We start from the raw sequence: 22,455 nt of genomic DNA on the forward strand, positions 1-22,455 counted from the left end.
ATACATTCAGTATAAAATCATAACTGAGGCTTGTGCGGATGGGATCAGATGGTTTGCGAGGACCGAGCTTGCGGAGACGGGGCGGAAATGGGGTTTTTAAATTTCAGTCCTAGTAGTTTGCCGGTCCACAAAATAATTTTTTTTTTGTCCGCCGGTCCATAGGTGTAAAAAGGTTGAAGAACACTGATCTAGATGGACGCAGAAAATAAATTGAAAAGGAAAATGAGGGAAGAAAGGGATTGCAGAAGAGAGGTGTGGGAGAGGGAAGGAGAGGAGAGAAATGCCAGACCAATGGGGGTGAAAGGAAAGATGGAAGGAGGAGGCATACAGTTTCTGGAAGGGGCATAGAAGGAGAGAAGATGCCATATAGGGGCAGAGAGACGGCAGACACTGGATGGAAGGAAGAGAGTAACAGGAAGATGAGGAAAGCAGAAACCAGAGAAGACAAAGGTAGAACAAAAATTTTCTATTTATTGCTTTAGGAGACATGTGTCACTGTTTCTGTGGTGTTGCATTGTATACAGAGTCCAGCTTCTTGCTGATTCAATTTAACCTTTGTCTATGTATTTCTATTTTATCCCCCCTTTTACAAAATTGTGGAGCGTTTTTTAGCGCCAGCCGTGGTGGTAGCAGCTCTGATGCTCAGAATTCTATGAGCATCAGAGCTGTTACCACCGTGGCTAAAATCCACACTACAGTTTTGTAAAAGGGGGAGGGGTTAGTTTATGATGACATATTCCATACTAGGCAAAGGTGTTTTCTGTGTTCTATGTGTTCGAAAGACATGTTTTTTGTTAGGATTGACTGCAGGATTGATCTGTACTAGTCTGGCTTGTTTAGTTTTACAATGAGTGTATTGATGTTGTACTACTCACTGCAGTATGTAAGATGCTGCCTTTTCCTAGGTACTCATGTGTGTTGTGTGGATTGTTACTAAAAATCATGTTTTTCGTACAGATGGGGGGGGGGTGCCACATATGCTAGGTACCCCACTGCTTATCTGTAACAGGGATTCTCCAAAGACAGCAGAATAACGCAATCAGACTGTCCCTCTAGTTTTCTACATTCCAACTCCATTTGTGTAACTAACTGACCCTGAAGTAACGCACTAGCATGAGAACCAGAAAAGCATGTGCCCCATTTGAAGTCACAAGCACTTGTGTGACTGCATTATCTTGCTGTTTACGAAGAAGTCCAATTAAAAGTAAGAAGCTTTACTTTATTTGCAATCTCTTACAGGCATGGTTTTTTCCCCCCACATGTGACTAGTTATTGTATCTGTGCCATCAAACATTCTTTTCGAGAGAGAGAGACAACAGTTTGTGATCCATGATTACAATGCTATATTTAGTGCGGTAAACACTCTGGTAGGATCAGCTTATCCGACTGAGACAGTTCACTTTAAATGCCCTATTATTTTTTAAGAAACTGCACATTGCCAGCCCACAAGAGAAGGCTCTTCTTTAGTCCATTTTAGGATGAAAATAACAGGGCAGTATGCAAAAGCACTTATCCAGATAACAGTGCCTGCTATCTGGACTAGAGCTACTCACCAGTGGGCTGATGCACAAACCTAATGCCGAGGTTAAAGGCAATTAGCACCGGACTTGCGCGCACATTAATGCACGCAGAATGTTTAGAGGGCTCTAGCATGGGAAACAACATGCACGTTAAAGGTAAAATCAACCTGTTATAATGGAGAATGTTTGAAAAATGGCGCTGGGATTGGTAGCATGGAATCTTGCTTCTCTTTGGGATTCTCTTAGGTACTTGTGGTATGGATTGACAACTACCGGAGGAAGCAGGACTCTGGTCTAGATAGACCATCAGTCTGCACCCATATGGCTATTCTTATGCCCTTATCAATTTGATACCATCACTGTCCAGATAATGGTGCTGAATAATTGGGTATTTTTGACTGCTGCGGCTAGCATTTATTAAAAATAAATAAAATAAATGCTGACAGTATCTCTGAATATTGAGTGTTGGAGCTAATACCGCTGCGGCTGCCGATTAAAAATACAAAACAAACAAACATGGCTTTGTAAAAAGGGGGGGGGGGGAGAATTCTGTTGCTGATGACTCCAAAATAACAGAAATATCCAATAAGCCAAAAATATAGCTTGCTGTGTGGACTCCAGAGTAAAATGTTCTGGATATCATTGTGCAAAATGAAACTGAACAGCTCCAAACAAAACTGAGCCGCAACCTAAGGGAGGCTTTCCATTCTGCCAGCTGAATGCACTGCCAAATTCATGGTTTTGCCCACTTCTAGCATCTCAAATTCAGCATCACCTCCCCCTGGATGTAGATTGTAGTATCTCTCTATCTGGAGAGTCAGCTTGGGTCTCTCCACCTCAGGCCAGCAGGACATCAGCAACTTTTGTATGTCTGTCTAGCTGTAGCAATCTTAGGGGGGGGGGGGTTTCTGATACACAGGAGATGCTCTGTTCTGGGCTTAAGGTGTCATTTATATTTGAGGAGTCTGCTGGTCCATGCATTTCCAATGAAGCTCCTAATGGTACTTGCTTACCAGAGCTGTCTGTCCTAGACTTCTGAAATTGAATAAATGAATCCGTGGGAGCTGGAGTCTCCGAGGGAAAGTTTGCCCTTATGCTTCCCCATCAGGAATAAAGAACTGGGGTAAAAGAATGCCACAAAGTGAAGCCATATCTGCCTGTCGCAACAAGTTTTTTTTTATTGACCTGTCCCTCATTAACATCTAATTTATTTTTTTCAACCCAGTTGATTGGTGGAAAGTTGTTGCATGTAGGTGAGCAAGAATGTGTGTCTGGGAATTGAATATCTTTCCAAAAACAAAAAAAGTAATGGGATTAAATTTGTCATGGCTAAAACCAGATCAGAGTGAGGATGTCCCAATACATTTCCATCAGAGGAGTTTGAGCTTATTCAGCAGAGAAACACTGATGTACAAAAACATAGCAAGCAGGGAATTTATTTAATTATTTGGCCCATTTTATATCCCGTCCTCCCCAACAAGCTCAGAACAGGTTACAAGGTTGACCTGCAAAATGCCTAGACAAACAGGATATACATTTACATGTGTACAGAACAGTTTCATCGTCTAAGGTTGCTCCTTTCAAACTGTCTCTCCCTTCTTGTGCACTCTCCCAACCACAGGCGCGCACAGAGCCAATAGATACATTAACACGCTTACAAGTGCACAGACACAACACAAACAAAACACACCCATGCATGGTGACTAAAAAAGGGGTCCCCTAGATTTTATCACTGAATTATGTTATTTAACAGGATAATTTTGCAAATTCGGGTAATTCATTCCAAAATAAATGTCAAGCAACACTTTGTATAAGTGACCGCCAGAACTCGTCTACTTACTTTATATGCAAAAGTGATATCGGTGCAATGTCATTGTTTATAGTAACTGCAATGGTGTTTACTGAAGAAGACAGGGTTGTTTTAAACTTCTTGCAACAAGCTAAACATTATGGTACAAAATGACTTATTGCTAAGTTTCCACCAAAGAATTAGGGGTGGGGTGTGTGTGCTCAAATGAGCTACTGAAAAAGATTGTTGGAACTGGTACAGCAAGACGTTGAAAGAATAGTTGGGAAGAATTTGATCAATATTGCAAGAAGATTGGTGGTCATATCTTCTCACTTGTGTTTGCTGGGGGAGGTCATTTTTAACAAATTCTGTGAGGAGTAGCTCTGTGTTTGTTACGAATTGAAAAAGGTCGCATACATTTTTGCTAAATATACCCTGGACAACTATTACGTCTGTTCCAAATTTTTTATTCTTACATTTTACAGTATATGTGACAATATCATTTGGGTGTAGTAATGTGTATTGTTATTGCTTTGTTTTCATTATATTTCTGTATGTTTACTGAAAAGTTTTGTCTTAAATTTATCTGCATTAAATCATGAGGTGAAATGGGCAGATTCCCTTTATTTTCCATTTTTAATGGAGATGGTTCTTCATAAGTTATATTATCATTGTTTAATGACTATAATGACTGCACAGAAGAATAGCTATTTGCCAAAATTCAGGAAAATATGGGACCCTTATATCTCTGGAGACGCCTTAGAAACATAGAAACTGATGGCAGAAAAGGGCCACGGCCCATCTAGTCTGCCCATACCAATATCCCACCCTCTAACTCCTTCCGTGAAGAGATCCCACGTGCCAATCCCATTTTTCTTAAAATCTGACACGCTGCTGGCCTCAATTACCTCTAGTGGAAGACTATTCCAGCGATCAACCACTCTTTCGGTGAAGAAATATTTTCTGGTGTCACCATGAAATTTCCCACCCCTGAGTTTCAACGGATGCCCTCTTGTTGCCATGGGACCTTTAAGAAAAAAGATATCTTCCTCCACCTCGATACGGCCCGTGACATATTTGAACGTCTCGATCATGTCCCCCCGCTCTCTGCGTTCCTCGAGTGAGTATAGCTGCAACCTGATGGATATTAAGTTGAAACCTGATGGATATTAAGTTGGCTAATAATTGAATAATATGGGCTTCCTTTTACAAAGGCATGCTAAACCGCTGGATGCGCTAGCCGCTACCGCCTCCTCTTGAGCAGGCGGTAGTTTTTGGCCAGCGCGGGGGTTAGCGCGTGATGAAAAGTCACGCGTGTTAACACCGCTAGTGCGCCTTTGTAAAAGGAGGCCATGTTGTATATTCTTAGGCCTGAGAATGTAGTTGAGTGTTCAGGGTTCTGCAGGGTTGATCCTCCGGTGGAATTGCGTTGTCTGCAGCTCATTCAAAATACGGCAATCAAACTTATCTAAAAGGTTGGGAAATATGATCATGTTACTCCTCTTCTGCGAGAAGCTCACTGGTTACCCATCACCCACCGCATCACCTATAAAAGTTTAATGCTGGTATTTAAAATCAAACTTTCGCGTCTCCCATCTTTTCTTGATAAACTCATTATCCCCTTTTGCCCTCCCCGGACCCTTAGATCAGCTAATCAGAATTTACTGACCATACTTTCCATCAAAGAATTCTACTACACTAGAAAAACTAACTCTTCCGTTGTAACTCCAACTTTATGGAACGCCATGCTACCTAAACTCCGCCTCGAAAATTCACTCGACAAATTCAAGACTAAACTAAAAACAAAAAAAAACATTTCCTTTCCAACAGCCTGCAAAATAAACACGAACCGCTTTTAAGAAGCGATCCCCATTCCTGGTGTTTTATCCTCCCGCTCTTCCCTTTAATTAATTTCTTTTTAATGATGTAATTATTAACTTTCCCCTCCCCCTTTCCCCTCAAGCTCATGTTCGTATTTGTAATTTGTCTATTTAATGTTCACATTTCCCCCCCTCTATAAAAATGTATTTTAACCTTTCATTTTTAGCATTGTAAACCGGTCAGGTGCACGTCTATGGTTGGTATATTAAAATTAATTAAACTTGAAACTATGGGCTTTTTCCCCCTTTTTTTGTTTTCTATTGTTTGTCCTGGAATTGTGCACTAGAAGATGAAGATCATCTGAAAGGTCTGATTAGTTGTATATGTTATGATTTTATTGTGTGTGTATTGACATTGTTTGATACTTATTTGTATGGGAAAGTTTCTTTTTTACTTGCTGTTGAAAAATTATATAAATAAAAGTTTAAAAAGAAAAAAAAAGATAGGTGCCAATTATGAGCTTGTTAAAACTCATAATTGAAGCCAATGTACTAATTAAGTTAGGCACCTAACTTTAGACACCTATTTATTCAGGGCCTAACTTTAGGAGCCTCTTGGTGTCTTTAATATAGGTTTGAGCATTTACATTAGCCTAAATGTTAGAGATACATGTGTAAGTGTGAGTTCCATCCATGTTCCACCCAGACTCTCTGGCTATGTGTAGACCCATCTCTCAAATATGCAATATGGAACATATGGTCTTACCTACGTAAGATATGCACATTTTTACAGAATAGTGTTTACAGTAGGTAGAATTTAGGTGTTTAGGTAATAAATTTGGGTGTTTAGGTAATAAATTTAGGTGTTTAGGTAATAAATTTGGGTGTTTAGGTAATAAATTTGGGTGTTTAGGTAATAAATTTGGGTGTTTAGGTAATACATTTAGGTGTTTAGGTAATAAATTTGGGTGTTTAGGTAATAAATTTGGGTGTTTAGGTAATAAATTTGTTGAATAGAGTGGTTTTAACGCATTCCAAAAATCAATTAAAACCACTCTATTCGACAAATTTATTCCCTAAACAGATGACCTTCTCTCACTATGTTATTTCCCCGCTGCAATCCCTGATGAAATCTCTCAGGTAACTCCAACCTTTCATAATGTCCTTCCCCATATAACTCCATTCTCTTATGTACCATTTCTCTTCATGCATCCTGTAATTCGCTGATTGTCCAGCCTTCTTTCAATGTGAACCGCCTAGAAGTTGTTTGATTATGGCGGTATATAAAAATAAAAAGTTGTTGTTATTATTATTATTCATGCATATAAATAGTAGTGCCCGCTTTATACAGTAGAATCTCAGTGATCCGGTACCCATGAGGATTAGTGGATGCCGAATAGAGAATGACACGGGGACAAATGTTTCTCCATCCCCGCAGGAACTCAATTTCTCCCCATCTCATCCCCATGAGTTTTGTCTCTGTCCCTGCTCCATTCCTGTAAGCTCTGCCTTAATTGCACAAGCCTTGAGCACTTATGATTTTAGTGTTTGAGGTTTGTGCAGATGAGGACGTAGCCTGCAGGAATGGGACAGGGATAGGAAAAGAACTCACTGGGATGGGATGGGAAAATGAGTTCCCGCAGAGACGGGGAAAAATTTGTCCCCATGTCTTTCTCTAATGCTGGATAACTGCTTTGGGAGCAGAGGGTGAGAGGGAGATTGGTGGCTGCTGTGATGCTTCGGGAGCGGGAGGGAGGGAGATTTGTGGTTGCTGCTGATGCTTCAGACTGGAGGAGGAGGGAGGGGAGGTTATTGGGTAAGAGCACCACTTTGGACATTGCCTTAGGAGTGCGGGAGACCTTTTTTTTCTTTTTGCCAACAATTTTTTTTCCGGTTGGTTGGTAGTGCCAATTAATTGAATGCCGGTTAGCTGAGATTCTACTGTAGAATTATAGTATCTTGACTGTGAAATGAATTGGAGACAACCGTATTTTATTTTAAAATGTTTTATTGATGACTGCGTTACATAGAACAATGAACAATCCAACACTAGGCATCTTCATTTTGTTATATAAATGCCATAAACAAACTTATACCCCCCTCACCTCTCATTCCTTGATTAACCATACTCCACCCCTCCCTTCTTTTTTTTTTTTAATAATCTAGCAATTGTGGAAGTTATGTCAAACATTGCTATCAAGATGGAAAAGTAGAGGCAACCTTCTTTTAAACTGAATAGTCTGACTCTCTTGTTTATTGTGTTCTGACAGATTTAGCCTCGGAAAGATCATGTTCACACTTATCACAGCTACGTAACACCTCTGCCAGTTCCAAGACCAACTCACAAGGCCCATCACGCACTTCGGAAGCGCTCAAGAGACAGTCAAAAGCTGTGGTATTTTATTTTAAATATTTCAAAATGTTTACAAGCTGGATATAGTACATTGTGACTGGCCCCTTTGGGGGTTTCTTTTTTTTCAGAGCAGACCCATACATGGGTGGGCATCACTGCTGGGGGTTTGAGTTTTTGACCAAGGCAATGTTCTGTGATGCAGGGAGTAGGAAAAGAGGGAAGGAGAGCAGCAGAAGCCAGGGGGAAACTGGTGTCAGGAGATAGCACTATGTTCACTTTCAGCAGTTTCTTTTCCAGCCTTTGTACAAGGAGGGGTACTGGCAGCCCTGACCTGGAAGAGGTTTTTCATCCAACACTTTATGGTCAACTGAGGAGGGGGGGAGAGGAAAAGCTCGGAAGAGGAGGAGAGGGGACAGAAAACTGATGTCTACCATTGCTGTTTTTGAATATATTTGTCACCCCTTGTTTTTGTTATATATTCTAGGAGATGACTGAGAATGGGAGTTATCAGATGGTGGTGAAGGCGAGGTTCAATTTTAAGCAAACCAATGAAGACGAGTTGTCATTCTGCAAAGCCGACATCATTTATGTCACCAGGGTAGAAGAAGGCGGTTGGTGGGAGGGTACCTTGAATGGGAAAACTGGCTGGTTTCCCAATAACTACGTGAGAGAAATCAAATCCGCTGGTAAGAGGAACCTCATATAAACTATAGTGTTCAAACCACTTCTTTGTTAAGAGTACTGAATGCAGTACAGTATTTTAAATGCATGTATCGTAACCAGTGTTTTGTTTAATAGTTTTGGGGGCAGTCAGTGGTGTACCAAGGGTGGGGCAGTGGGTGCGGTCCACCCCAGGTGAAAGCAGTAAGGGGGTACACGGAGCAGCCAAGGGGCTGCAGCCACCTGCGCACAGCCATCAGCTCTGCTGGGCCCCTGCTGATGTCAACTTCCTATTCCGGGGCAGGGGACCAGCAGCACCCTGACAGTCATGCGCATGCAAACCGCAGTCCTGTGACTGCTCCATGCAACCCACCCCTGCCTGGAGGAGGGAATGCTCTGCCCTGGGTGGCAACCAAGCCAGATACACCACGTGCCTATAAATTGGTGCCTCAGTCTAGGTACCCCAGTGCTCTTGGTGCCAAGATTCCATTATAGAATACTAGTATTGGCGCTCCCATGTGAAAGTGCACCCTCTTATGCCATGTCTATGGCAGGGGTAAACTGTTGTGCTTGGATGCACCAATTGACGAGCTTAGTTCATAATATTCTATAAAATACACATGTAACTGGGAGACACGCTCATTGTCTGCCTGTGCTCCACCCACTTGTATGCCTCCCCCCTTGCAGTTATGCATTAGATTCTTTTTTTTATTGATATAATCGCACATTTTTTTTTCCAACAAATAGAAATAAAGAATAAAGCTAATTCATTCCAACATGCAATTATATAAGTAAACTCATTAAGTGCACTAGGTTCTTAAATATAAGAGAGCGCCTATGGGCACCTATCTGCCAGTTTATGGCATCTTCGACATGTGTAAGTGCCCCCTTTGTCTTTATTCTTGCATCCCAGCAGCTTTAAGGAAAGCATTTTGTTTCTGTAAATATAAGAGAGACAGACTACACATTATGGGCCGGATTCTATAAATGGCACTCCAAAATGGGTGCTGGAAAAGATCAGCAATAGTCATTCTATAGCGGACACACATAGCGTCTCTTCCCTTATACTAATTTTGAGTGACAGACGTAAGCCTGTTGAAATCTAGTGTAAATGATGGCGCCCAAGTTGCGTGCAATCTGACCCAGTAACGACACAACCTTTTTGAAATGCTCTGACATGCCCATTCCTCCTTTTTGAGATCTGCACTATTGAATGTAGATGCCCTTGCCCGGTGTTATAGAATAGCGCGCAGCTAGGTGTGTGCACCAATCCTAATCATGCCAGTAAACATCTGTAATTGGTTTTTAGCACTCTATTATTTATGATTACGAGCTGTTGGCCAACCAAATCTGGATTCTAAATATACAATGGCGTAACATTTATAGCAGTGGATTCAGTACATGAGCTAAACCAGGAGTGACCAACCTCAGCCCTTGCCAAGTCAGGTTTTCAGGATTTCCACAGTGAATATGCATGAGATCTATTTGCATACAATGGAGGTAGTACATGCAAATAATCTCATGCATATTCGTTGAAGAAATCCTGAAAGCCTGACTAGATTGAGGCTCTCAAGGCCCAAGGTTGGACACTCCTGTGCTAAATATTACTGCAGTATGTACGCTTAATTAAGGTTAAATGTTCTCACAGTGCCGTGAACAATGTCTCGGTCTCTTTCTAAGAGTCGCCTATAACATTTGCTACTTCTCCTTTTGATTTCTGTATTGATGTGAAGAAACTTAAGTTCTATATCACTACCACCTTTCTGAAATCTATCCTTCAGAGTTAGGGCCGGCCCTATAATGAGGCCAACTGAAGTGGAGGCCTGAGGCGGCACTTTGAAGAGAGCGACATCACAAAGTGCCGACTTGAAGAAAATGAGCAGCGGTGAAGAGCAGGAGCAAGGCAATGTATGCTGTGTGCAGAGTTCCTCATACCTTCCAGCTGTAGCGCTCTCCACAGCTGCCTCAGATAGCCAATCCCTCCCCCACCCCCCTCGGAGGTCTGACATCTTGTTCCCCTCTCTCTATCTTCAACCCTCTTCTCAGGTGTACTGCCGCTTGCTTTGCAGCAGTCACCAGGTGGCAGCAGCAATTTGCATTTTCTGCCTGCCACTGGCTGATGTCTCCTCTCTAACACATCTTGTCCCTGAGGAAATGGAAAGTAATGTCAAACAAAGCAGGACACGATAAAAGAGAAGACATTAGCCAGTGGCAGGCAGCGAATGCGAAACGCTGCCGGCGCCTGGTGACTACTGTAAATCAAGTAAAAGTAAATCAGGGAAAGAGGTTTGAGAGAGGAGGAGACAAGTTGTCGGACCACCTGATGGGGGGAAGTTTGAAAGAAAGATGCTTGCAGGGAGAGGAGGGAAAGGAAAGGTACTGGACCACAGGAGGAAGGAGGGAGAGAGGGAAGCAAAAGGAAAGATGCTGGATCTCTGATGCAGGAAAAGGAATGGGAGATGTAGAAGTTAGAATGGTGGGGGTAGAGGGAAAGAGATGGAGCCATTTTGTCCTAAGGGACTGTTTTGCTTTAGGCTCTTTTGGGTATCTGTTTATCAGTTAATACGACACCAAACATAATGTAAAGAACAAGCTTTTATTCCCTGTACATCAGTCTAACAAACTGCTCATACATCTTCATCTAAACCAGTCACTGGCATAAATGAAACTGTATGCTTCATCTGTGCCAGTGACTGGAGAGATCCTGGTTGCAGTCAGCACAGAGACCTTCAGCGGGAAAACAGCCTTGGACGTCCATAGAAAAGATCTCTGAGTTTCAATACCACCTGTCCCTGGCTTTTATACATTATCCAAGCCGGGTAATTAACTCATAATTAATAAGGCTGGCATTTTATGGACATGACATCCACTGTGTCACATTTTATGTGACATGACATCCAGATTTCAGAGTGAGCCAAAGACAGTGTCATCCCTGTCCCCAGGCCCTAATATATCAAGTAATTACACAAGTTAATTGCACACATGGAATAAATATTGTATGTGTGTTTTCAATTATACTTAAAACTTTGCTTTTCAGAATAGCTTGTATATGAGGTAATCAAGTTCAAAACTTATAATCGGTACTTTTAATCTCTAAAATAGCATCAAACAAGCTCTAAACAGTACTTTTAATCACCAAAACAGAAATTGTCACTGTCCACCTGACTAATTGTAATTATACCTTCTGTTATTGTTTTATAACTGCAGCATGATATCATCAAACAGGCTGTTACTGCTTTTATTGCCCCTCTAATTGAGCTAAATTATCCATTTAGCTAACAAGATTAAAAACTCTGTATTAATAACGTATTTGAGCACAAAACTTTTGTTTTCAAAACTCCAGACTACACACAAAAATGACTCCTTGCCACTGTGACCGGCTGGTAGGCCTGACCTAGACAAACCAGCCTGCCTTAACCAGCACACAGGCCCAATCGAGCGGATTTTAGAGTTGGCAAAGAATTAGGTAATGGCTGGATTGGAAGTTAAAATCCAAAACACATTTTTAGTTTCAAAAACAGTGTTTTATTAGCACTTCAAAAATACTGACTTTGTCAGAGTTCAAAATAATATCATCAGCAACATTGCTCAAGCACATTGAGGGTCAAAATAAACAACTTTAAACCTTTGGCTGTGGTACTATGCTTTCTTCAAGGCAAAAAGGGGGGAAAAAAACCAATTTATAAGCAAACAGTTCTTTTACCCTTCAGCCAGCCTTGGCTCAGGTTTCCCTTCAAGGAACAGCCCAGTATTCGCTGGAATATATGGCACATAAACTATCCTTTACTTTTTTTACTACTTTTGAATCGCTACTTTTCATTCACGTACCATTTTAGACAGTTCTTGTTTTAACCATATTACTGACCATTCATAAGGTTTTTACTTTCCAGGCCCTGTGTCCTAACCTGAAAGCACTACTAGGCCCTACTGTGTATTGCAGCCTAGTAATGTGGGAGTCTAGCCACTCAAATTAAATCGATGTAGCAAATCCCTCCTGAGATCCCACTCAGGTTGCCAAATATCAATTGATTTGCTACAGTTATATTCCACTGTGGCAATATATGGCTTGTGGCTCTCTCCACATGGCCACGACTAGAAAATACCATCTATCTGGCAGCTTTATTCTTCCTGCTACCACAGTTCACAGAAACTGACCGCATGTCACTGCATAGAATCCAAATAATATGAATGGCATCTAGCTTGAAAGGTTTGTGTGGGAATCAATTCATTTTTGTGCATCATTTTGCTTTCCTGGTTTTGTTAACTAGGGCTGCATTTTGATTTAAAATTTTAATCATATGATTAAAGGCAGGGGCATAGACAGCAAGCAGTCCATGGGGGGGACACAGGGATAGACTTGGGGGGGGGGAAGCATTCATTTTTATTTTCATTTCCCACCCCCCTGCTTCTGCATTAGTTATCATACTTTTACTGGTGGGGATGCCAGTTGATAAAATCCTTTGCCCAACCCAGTACAAAGAGGGAAGGGGATGACTCAGGTAATGGAATTCTTTGACTGGCAGGGTTTCAGCAACCCTGCCAGCCATTAACAGATGCTGCAGCTTTGGAGGGGAAAAGAGCCCAAAGTGTTGGGGTTAGGTCCCCAAGCCCCCCTCCTCCCCCAGCTATCCCACCGATTGGGTAAAGGACCAATATCTCTCTCTTTCCTACCCCCAGGTCTGACTTTTCCTCTCTTTTCTCCCTCCCATTGTCCATCATTTCTCTCTCCCTTCCCTTCATCCCCAAGACCTTTATCTCTCCTTTCTTCCTTCCTTTCCTCTGATTCTAATCTCTCTCCCTTTACTTCTGTCCCTCCCTTTCCAGCCCCAACTGCATTTCCATAAGTTTTCTTAAGTCCCTCCCCCCACCCCATTGTACTTGTATGCTGCCTGGACCTGCATTGAGGCTTTTCCTCTGATCCGTCCCATCCTTGAGAAAACAGGAAATTGCATCAGAAGGGATAGGATGAAGGCAATGCGTAAGTATTGCTGTTTAGCTGAAGACTTGATTTTAAGGTACACGGGAGGGGGGGGAAATTGAAAGAATTATGGAACTGTGATCGGGGCCAGAAAGGGAAGGGAGAGATGCTGGACCATGCATGGGAGGAAGGGACAAGAGGAAGAAGGAAAGGAAACTTTGTGGAGCATGATTAATAGTTGTGATTAATTTTTTAAATTCAATTAATGTGCAGCTCTAGTTTTAACCTATGCTGTTTGCATTCTTTTCTATTGTATTTTATTGCTGTGGCACCATAACGGGCCATTTTTTAAAAGTTGGATTGTTATAATGTTGGTGATGAAGAAAACCCTGCGTGGAGCGACCTTAGGTTGGCAGAGAATTTGTTTCTTGAATGAAGTTTCAAGTTTATTTATTATTTGATTAATCGCCTATTCCAAATTCTAAGCGATGTACAAATTGGTAAAATAAATTGTCTAAAATATACATAAAATAGAGCATATAATTAACAAGGGGATAAGTCACAAAACAAACTAATTAAGATAAGACAAGAATACAATAGGACAGGTGGGATAGAAATACAACCTTAGATAGGAAAGAATCAACAATTAAAGGTAAAACACAACAGGAATCGAAGGACAAATAAATAGGTAAAATAAAAGTAGACAAAAGAGCAATTAACGAAAGAGCAAATTAACATTTCAATTAAGTATTGAATGCATCTTTAAAAAGAAAGCTCTTAAGTTGGCTCTTAAATGAATGAAGCAACGCTGTTCAGATGCTATGCAAACACACCGTTCACAGTATTAAATCTATGGAGTCACTGGATATTTTTCACATAAAGGAAAAGCATCCACCCAAACAAACAGAATTGGACTGTTTAATTGGGCTAGTTTAGCTTTTACCCACATGTTTCTCTCTTCTTTATGGCGGATGCTCACTGCTTCAGTAAGGGTGACCTGGGCCATGTGTAAAGAAGCACCAGTGCTATAAACAGAAACTATGATGCAGATTCATTGTGAAACAGCCTAGGGAGCTAAATTTAACCTACTTATGCACTTTGCAGTGGATTCAGTGATTCTATTATAAAATGAGACCAGTTATTTCAGTTTTCAGCTTGCAGGTTCTCGTTTATTTCTGATATATTCAAGTGCTTTTATAGAGGTGTCTCCTTCTCTGCAGCTTCCTCAAAGCCTTGCTGAAGCCTTAGTCCTTTTGACGGTGACCTATAAAAGGTAAATGAAGTGTCGCAGCTTCTGTCATCAAATCTTTAGTTCAGTGCTGGGCCTTGTAAACACTGCATTGGAAAATCATTCATCTCCATGGAATGTGCATTATTTCCACTGAACAATTCATACAGAAGTCGGCTTTTACCAGCGTGTTAACTACTGCATAAGCAGCTGGATTGTTTCATGCTAGTACTGTATAAGCCAGCATTGAGCTGCAAATTTAATGACTCAAAGCACTTCGGTGCTTGACTTGTCTAAGAGCCCCCCCCCTGTTTTCTGGGAAAGGAGTACTCTGTGGAGTATTGTCAAATATATTTTATTGAGGCCAATAAGAGCAACAAACAGAGAACACAGCAAAACAGCAATACCAGCTCAGAGTTTCATCAATCACCAAGCCACCTCATACCCCTCGAACCCCCCCCCCCAAAATCAACCCCCCCAGTCCTCCTTCAAGCCACAGTGGGGAGAATTTACCAAAAAAGGAAAGATGTATGCAAATACTCGTTCAGGGTCAAGGAGCCTAGCAACAAGCCTAGAACCACAAATGAACAGTTCAATAAGCGATTATGAGCCGCTGGTGTCATTGTATTCCAAAAGGGTTCCTAGGTACACTGAATTGCTCCCCTGAACATCGAGGAGAAATCCAGCACTCCCCGGCGCTCCCACATCAGAAGCATAATCATGCAACAGCACAAGAGAGAATAGTCAAGAGCCTCCACCTCCAACTACTTGAGCAAAATGCACTTCAGAGCAATCAATACAGTCCACCGTAGAAAAGGTCTTCGAGGACGAAAGTGAAGAGAGGCACCAAACAACAGTAGAGGAGAACGTTGTATGGTAATGTTCCAAGTACGGTCCACAAAATGAAAAATAGTATCCCAAAAGGATTGAATGGCTGGACAGGTTCAAAACATGTGCCCCAAATCTGCTTCAGGAGAGAAGTACCTACTCTGTGGAGTATACAAACTGACCCCCAGTGGTTATTTTTAAGGAATGGGGGGCGAGGAGTGTATATTGTGCAGAATTATGTGTGTAGCTACTACTAATCATTTCTATAGTGCTTTTAGATGTATGCAGCGCTATAAGAACATAAGAAAAGCCGCTGCTGGGTCACATATGCACATGTGTGGTAGTGGTGGAGGGTCTATAATGTTGATATGGGTGGTGGTGGTGGAGGGTCTATAGTGTTGATGTATGTGCTTGCTTGTGCTGCCAGCTGCTCTTTATGTTTTTGTTGTGTATCTAATTTGTGCATGCACTGATAGTTTGTACACAGAAATTTCTGACCCCTGGAGACTTACAAGCTTATTCTGGCTAGTTGTAGAATTGTACTGTGCAATTTCTTGTAGCCAGGACTTCTACTTATGTAATCTGCATATGCAGAGATGGAACAGGACCCAGATGGATCATCATTGGACAATAGAAGCTAGTACATAAACATAAATAACCAAAGTTTTTTTTCAATTCCTATATCTGGGTACCAGATCCCCTGTACCTCTTTTTTTGCAGAGGCAAAGGGATCCACTTAAATGAGACAGTCTGTTAACTCGTAGATACACTTCTCCCTCAATATTCAAGGGGGTTAGGGGCAGAGCTGGCCTGCGAATGTTGAAAATTTGCGAATAACTTTTTGGCCGGCTCTTACCCACCCCTGCCTCCCTCCTGCCTTCCCCCTGGCATCCCGGACCTTACCTGGTGGTCCAGCGGGCTTTTGGGGTAGGAGTGATCTTCCTACGCTCCTGCCCTGTGCAGATCACTGAGACAAAATGGCTGCGGGGAGTTCCTATAGTCTCTCGAGGCTACGATGGGAACTCTCCACAGCCATTTTGTCTCAGTGATCTGCACGGGGGTAGGAGCGTAGGAAGATCGTTTCTGCCCAGAAAGCCTGCTAGAACACCAGGTAAGGTCCAGGGAGGTCCGGAATGCAGCGTTTTCCTGTATAAAAAAAATAAATCACGAATTACCGAATCCGCAGATACTGAAACCGCGGATTCGGAGGGAGAAGTTTAGTAGGTTAAACTGTTCATCTGATATTTTACAGTTAAATAAGACAGGCAGACAGAAGAGCACCTCGCCTTGGGATATAGACAGTCTAACAAAAGGCAAGGGAGGCGTCTTTTCAACCAATGATCAAGTCTTTATTAAACCAGTGGTCCCAACAAGGATCCAGGTTTCGGCGTATGGTGAAAAAACGCTGAGTGTGAGTCACTCTTATGGAGTTCGACAGCGACGCTCAGTGCAGTGCAAAACGTGTGTGCTGCTGTGGTTAGAGCTACAGCTACAGCCTCGGTACACTGAGGTTGTGGGTTCGAATCCCACACTGCTCCTTGTGACCCTGGGCAAGTCACTTAATCCCCATTGCCCCAGGTACATTAGATAAAGTGGGAGCCCTCCAGGACAGTTAGGAAATAATGCTTGAGTAGAATAATTTGTGCGTAGAATTGTAGGATATGTGGAATTTAAATTATTAAAAAGAAAGAATATGGCATCTCCCATTCCTCCCATCCATTATACAACACCAGACTACAAAATGCTAAGTAATAAATTATGACCTCTTGAACATAGAGAATGTATATAAGGTCCCAGGTACTTAAAAAAATGTTTTCTACGTTTCGGATAACCTTCCACTGCTCTGGCTTCCCAAGTGGCTAAAACATGGACTTGATTTCTCCAGTTCCAGTAAGAAGGGGGCTCCACAGAAGTCCAACTTTGCAGTATACACTTCCTAGATAGAAGGCTAATTTACCCCCTTTTGGCAAGTTCCTAAAGGGCCCTGGCATATCTAGCACTAATTGCTGCACTGAACCAGTCCCCCCCCCCCCCAGCAAAGAATTAAAATACCTAACTATATTCATCCCAGATCTTTGCAGCAGGTCCAAAAAGAACGGATAAAGGAATTAGGCTTTCTGTTACACTTTTAAACATAATGGGGAAGGAATACCCTCTACCTTAAACAACTGTAGCTGAGTAAAATAAGCCAGAAATAACACTTCCTCAAAAAATCTAAATGAAAGAGTACATACCTGTATCTAGAACAGCAGCACTCAGAATGGAAAAGCCTAGCAGAGCATCACACAGATGTCTTAAGAAACCTGGTAGATGGGCTAGTGAGCCATAGGGAGGAGGATCTAGGCCCATAAGCCACTTTAACAACTACATTTGTGGTAGAAAGTGTGAGCTCACCAAAACCCTACACTACTGCCATATAGGTGCTACCTATAACCATGAGAGCTACTGGGGTGGTAGACAGGTGGGTCTAGTAGGTTTTGGAGGGCTCTGTGTAAGGGGTGAGATGAACTTCTGACACTCTTTATGTGAAGTTCACAGCAGTGCCCTCTGTATCCCACTGCACTGTTGGCATGTTTGTGTGGCCAGTCCATCACAGTGATAGCCACTCCCATATCCAAATGGTCTGGATTTGGACGTTTTCAACTTAGAAGTTTCTTTAGTCCAAAAGGGGGTATAAAATTAGATTTCCTAAGGGTTGGACATCCTGTTGGTCTACCCGTCTTTCCAAAAAAAAAAAAATTTTTGAACTTCTAGTGGTTTGGTGTTTGAAAATAGATGTTTGTGTGCTTCCAAGTTTGGACATTTAGCGGGAAATGTCCAAATCAGACTTAGACGTCCTTTTAGAAAATGGCCCTCCAAGGTACCAAACTTTTTATTGGAAATGTTTTATGTTACTGTTTTCTTCAATAAAATGAATACTGAAATATTTTTGATCAGATAGCAATGATTTAGAGAAAACTTTAATTCATTTTCCTGTTTTATATAGATAAACCTCTCTCCCCCAAGGCACTGAAAGCACCTGAAACTATTCAGCTTACAAAGAATTACTATACTGTGGTAAGTCTATTTTTATTGAACAGTAAAATATGGACTTATATATTAAACATGGTGACGGACACTCAAAGGAATTTAATTAGAATGAGTTTGAAACTCGTGAGCGTTACCGCCAGTTCTCACCCTTTCAACCATAGGTACTAGTTTTGTTGACAAATAGCATCAGCAACTAGGTGCCTGAGGCTGTAGAGACCCAAAAAGAGGGAGAAAAAGCCTCGGACTAACGTAGCAGTATAGAACCAAAAGATACATGCTGGGTTTGAAGAGGGGGTACCTCGGTGCCACAATCACACAACATTTTGATTCATTATATGAACATATTATATGTTGTGCGTCATCGTATAATTTGTTAACAAATATACATGTGGAAAAACAGAGTATCATCAACTCATCATTTTCCATGTGATAGTAGCGGCACTTTCACCAGGTGAACATTGGGAAGAATAATCCAAATCATAGTTACCTGATACTAGGGTCCACCTTAGGGATTGGCACCCAAGAAAAAAATCTATGTGGCAGTGTAAATAATATGGTGAATTATTTTATTCAATGTGTGGCAGCAACCAAGAAAGCAAATAGGATGCTAGGAATTATTAGGAAAGTGATGGTGAATAGACCAAGAATATTATAATGCCTCAGTATCACTCCATGGTTCGACCTCATCTTGAATGCTGTATTCAGTTCTGGTCATTGTATCTCAAAAAAGATATAGCTTAAATAGAAAAGGTACAAAGAAGAGTGACCAAAATAAAAAGGGGATGGAATTCTCATGTGAGGAAAGGCACCAGCTTGGAAAAGCGATGACGGGGGAGGGGGGATATGATTGAGGTCTACAAAATTCTGAGTGGTATAGAATGGGTAAAAGTGAATTGATTTTTTTACTTTGTCAAAAATTACTAAGACTTTGGGATATTAAAATGAAGTTACAATGAAATACCTTTATAACAAATAGGAGGAAATATTTATTTCACTCAATGAATAGTTAAGCTCTGGAACTTGTTGCCAGAAGATGTGGCAACAGTGGTTAGCATATCTGGGCTTAAAAAAGGGTTGGTCAAGGTCCCGGAGGAAAAGTCTGCTATTGAGACAGATATGAGGGAAGCTACTGCTTGCTTTGGAATTGGTAGCCTTTGGGTTTCTGCCAGGTACTTGTGGCTTGAATTGGCCTCTGTTGGAAATAGGATGCTAAGCTACTTTTAGGTGGGGATCATGAACAGATCGGAGAAGGTTATCATGCCGCTGTACTGGGCCATGGTATCCAAGTTTCCAAGTTTTCCAAGTTTATTAAATAGTTTGATTTATCGCCTATTCAAAATTCTAGGCGAAGTACAAATAGTTCAAAAATTTAGATAACATATCATTCAGACATACAATAAATTTGGGTAAAAAAAGTAAACTTATTTAAACAGTTATCAATACATTTACATCTACGTATAATAATAAAACAAAAGGGAAGTTATTTAATGGCACTGGTCACCGTACATGAAGAAGGACACAGTACTACTCGAAAGGGTCCAGAGAAGAGCGACTTAAATGGTTAAGGGGCTGGAGGAGTTGCCGTACAGTGAGAGATTAGAGAAACTGGGCCTCTTCTCCCTTGAAAAGAGGAGACTGAGAGGGGACATGATGAAAACATTCAAGATAGCATCAATTGAGCCAGTTCCTTCTGGAGAGACCCCGGGCCATCCCCGGGGTCTCTCCAGATGCTGGATATCTTTTACCTCAGGGGACCCTCGACCACCAGGGGGCATCCGCTGAAAATCAGGGGAGGGAAGTTCCATAGCGACTACAGAAAATACTTCTTCACTGAAAGAGTAGTGGATCATTGGAACAAACTCCCACTGCAGGTGATTGAGGCCAACAGCGCGTCAGACTTTAAGAGAAAATGGGATATTCACATGGGATCCCTAAGGGAGTAATTTAAGGGGGGCGGGTATTTGGAATGGGCAGACTTGGTGGGCTATAGCCCTTTTCTGCCGTCTTTTTCTATGTTTCTATGTTTCTAAGATAATGAAGGGAATATTTAGTAGATAGAGAACGAGAGGGCCCTCTCTAAAGTTAAAAGGAGATAGATTCCGTACAAATGTAAGGAAGTTCTTCTTCACCCAGAGAGTGGTAGAAAACTGGAATGTTCTTCTGGAGGCTGTTAGAGGGATTCAAGACAAAGTTAGACAAGTTCCTGCTGAACCAGAATGTACGCAGGTAAGGCTAGTCTCTGTTAGGGCAATGGTCTTTGACCTAAGGGCTGCCGCGTGAGCGGACTGCTGGGCACTATGGACCACTGGTCTGACCCAGCAGTGGCAATTCTTTATGTTCTTATGGACCATTGATCTGATTCAGTATGGCTATTCTTTTGTTCTTATGTAAAAAAAAAAAAAAAAAAAATCCAGCTCACAGCCATGTTTGAACAGGAAAAACGTTGGGGTTTCTTCTTTGAAAATACATAAGAACATTGAAAACGAACAGCCATTTTCCAAGTGGAGTGGAGGAGTGGCCTAGTGGTTAGGGCGGCAGCCTCAGCACCCTAACGTTGCAGGTCCAAGCCCAACACTGCACTTAACTCTCCATTGCTCCAGGTACATTGGTCAGATTGTGAGCCCACTGGGACAGATAGGAAGAAATACTCAAGTGCCTGAAAGTAAACTACTTAGGCTATAAGTGGTGTATAAATACCAAATAGAGTAACATAGAAACATGATGGTAGGTAAAGGTCAAATGGCCCATCTAGTCTGCCCATCCGCAGTATAAATATTTATTTATATACTTAAAAAATTTCTATACCGTCTAAAACCTAAACGGTTTACACGATAATACATATTTATTTATTCATTCATTCAATTTCGTATACTATTCTCCCAGGGGAGCTCAGAACAGTTTACATGAATTTATTCAGATACTTAAGCATTTTTCCCTGTCTGTCCTGGCAGGCTCACAATCTGTCTAATGTACCTGGGGCAATGGGGGGATTAAGTGACTTTCCCGGGATTACAAGGAGCAGCGTGGATTTGAACCCACAAACCCTCAGGCTGTAGCTTTAATCACTCCGCCACACTCATGAACATAAATAGACAAATCCTCGGAGAATCAACAAAAGAGGAATCAATGTCAAAGAAGGCCTATGCAGCTCAGAGATCAACAAACATAAAGAATCATAGACGTGACGCCATGCCGCGGGACAGACGCTAGCCTGTGTCTCTCCCGCTGCCCTTCTCCGAATCCCCTCTATTCGCCGGAGTTTTTCGGCTCTTCGAGCCTTTGGATTGGGCTCTGTGTGTGCCCACTCCTCCGGATCCAGTGGGCGAGTTCCGGGTCTTTTCGGGGGGGCATGTCGGTGAAATCGGCCCGACAGAATAAGGACCGCGGCAGGCAAGGGGAGCTTAAAATGGCGGCGCCGCCGAGTCCTGGAGCCGCTACGGGGGGGCCGGCCTGGATCGCCGAAATAACATCAGGAGTGACAGCAGCGATGGAGCTCGTTTTAGAGCAGAAACTTCTGCCTCTGGACCACAAGCTGGCCATGGTCCAAGCCTCCTTAGACTCTATGGGCCAGGAGGTGATAGCGTTCAGGCAGCGGGTGGGGGCTGTGGAAGATCAGCTGCAGCACGTGGAGGATGCCCAGACCAGACATCAGCGCCTTCTCTCTGCCCTCGAGGACCGCATTGAGGACCTGGAAAACAGATCTCGCCGGTCCAATTTGAGATTTATTGGATTCCCTGAAGCTGTCTCGGAGCGGGACTTGAGGGGCGAGCTGGAAACCTGGCTGGCTACCTCCGTCATCTTTCCTGCTGACCTGGGCCCTCTTCGCATTGAGAGGGCGCATCGCCTGGGCCTCCGCTCTGCTCATCAGGCCCGACCGCGAGTGGTGATAGCAAAGATCTTGAACTATGCTCACAAACAGCCTATTCTTCAGGCGGCTCGGGGGGAACGCGCTCTCACCTATCAAAACAGCAAGGTGCTTTGCTTCCAGGATTATTCCACCAAAGTGGCCCAGCAACGGCGAGCTTTTGCACCGGTGTGTTCTACCTTGGCTGCCCGCCACATTCGCTTCGCCCTTCTCTACCCCGCGCGGTTGCGGGTTCATCATAATGGTACTACTCAGTTTTGTTCTACTGCAGCGGAGGCGCAGAACCTGCTGGACACGTGGAATGCGGACCTGCCTTCTACCAGTACTGCGGGAGTGATTTCGTCGACTGCTGGTCCGGCTTATGAGTGCTTGTCCCTGGGGTCGTTCTTTCAGGCTCAGCTGAGACCCTGGACTCTATATTGGATTTCCGTTTGGACCTTGGCG

General features: G+C 42.4%; 1 protein-coding gene across 2 annotated transcripts in view; it reads left to right on the plus strand.

Moving 5' to 3' along the window:
- ARHGEF6 (Rac/Cdc42 guanine nucleotide exchange factor 6) overlaps window positions 1-22,455 on the plus strand; it is a 125,060-nt gene that overhangs the window by 24,927 nt on the left and 77,678 nt on the right. The window contains exons 4-6 of one of the 2 annotated variants that reach the window (XM_033945764.1): window positions 7,400-7,524; window positions 7,967-8,168; window positions 18,103-18,173. In XM_033945764.1, the coding sequence (XP_033801655.1) occupies window positions 7,970-8,168; window positions 18,103-18,173 (270 nt within the window). In that variant the 5' untranslated portion in view covers window positions 7,400-7,524; window positions 7,967-7,969. Of the gene's footprint in view, window positions 1-7,399; window positions 7,525-7,966; window positions 8,169-18,102; window positions 18,174-22,455 lie in introns of those variants that run through there. The other variant, XM_033945763.1, reaches the window with a different exon arrangement.

Source organism: Geotrypetes seraphini, chromosome 5 (genome assembly GCF_902459505.1).
Source record: "Geotrypetes seraphini chromosome 5, aGeoSer1.1, whole genome shotgun sequence".
NCBI classification, from domain to species: Eukaryota; Metazoa; Chordata; class Amphibia; order Gymnophiona; family Dermophiidae; genus Geotrypetes; species Geotrypetes seraphini.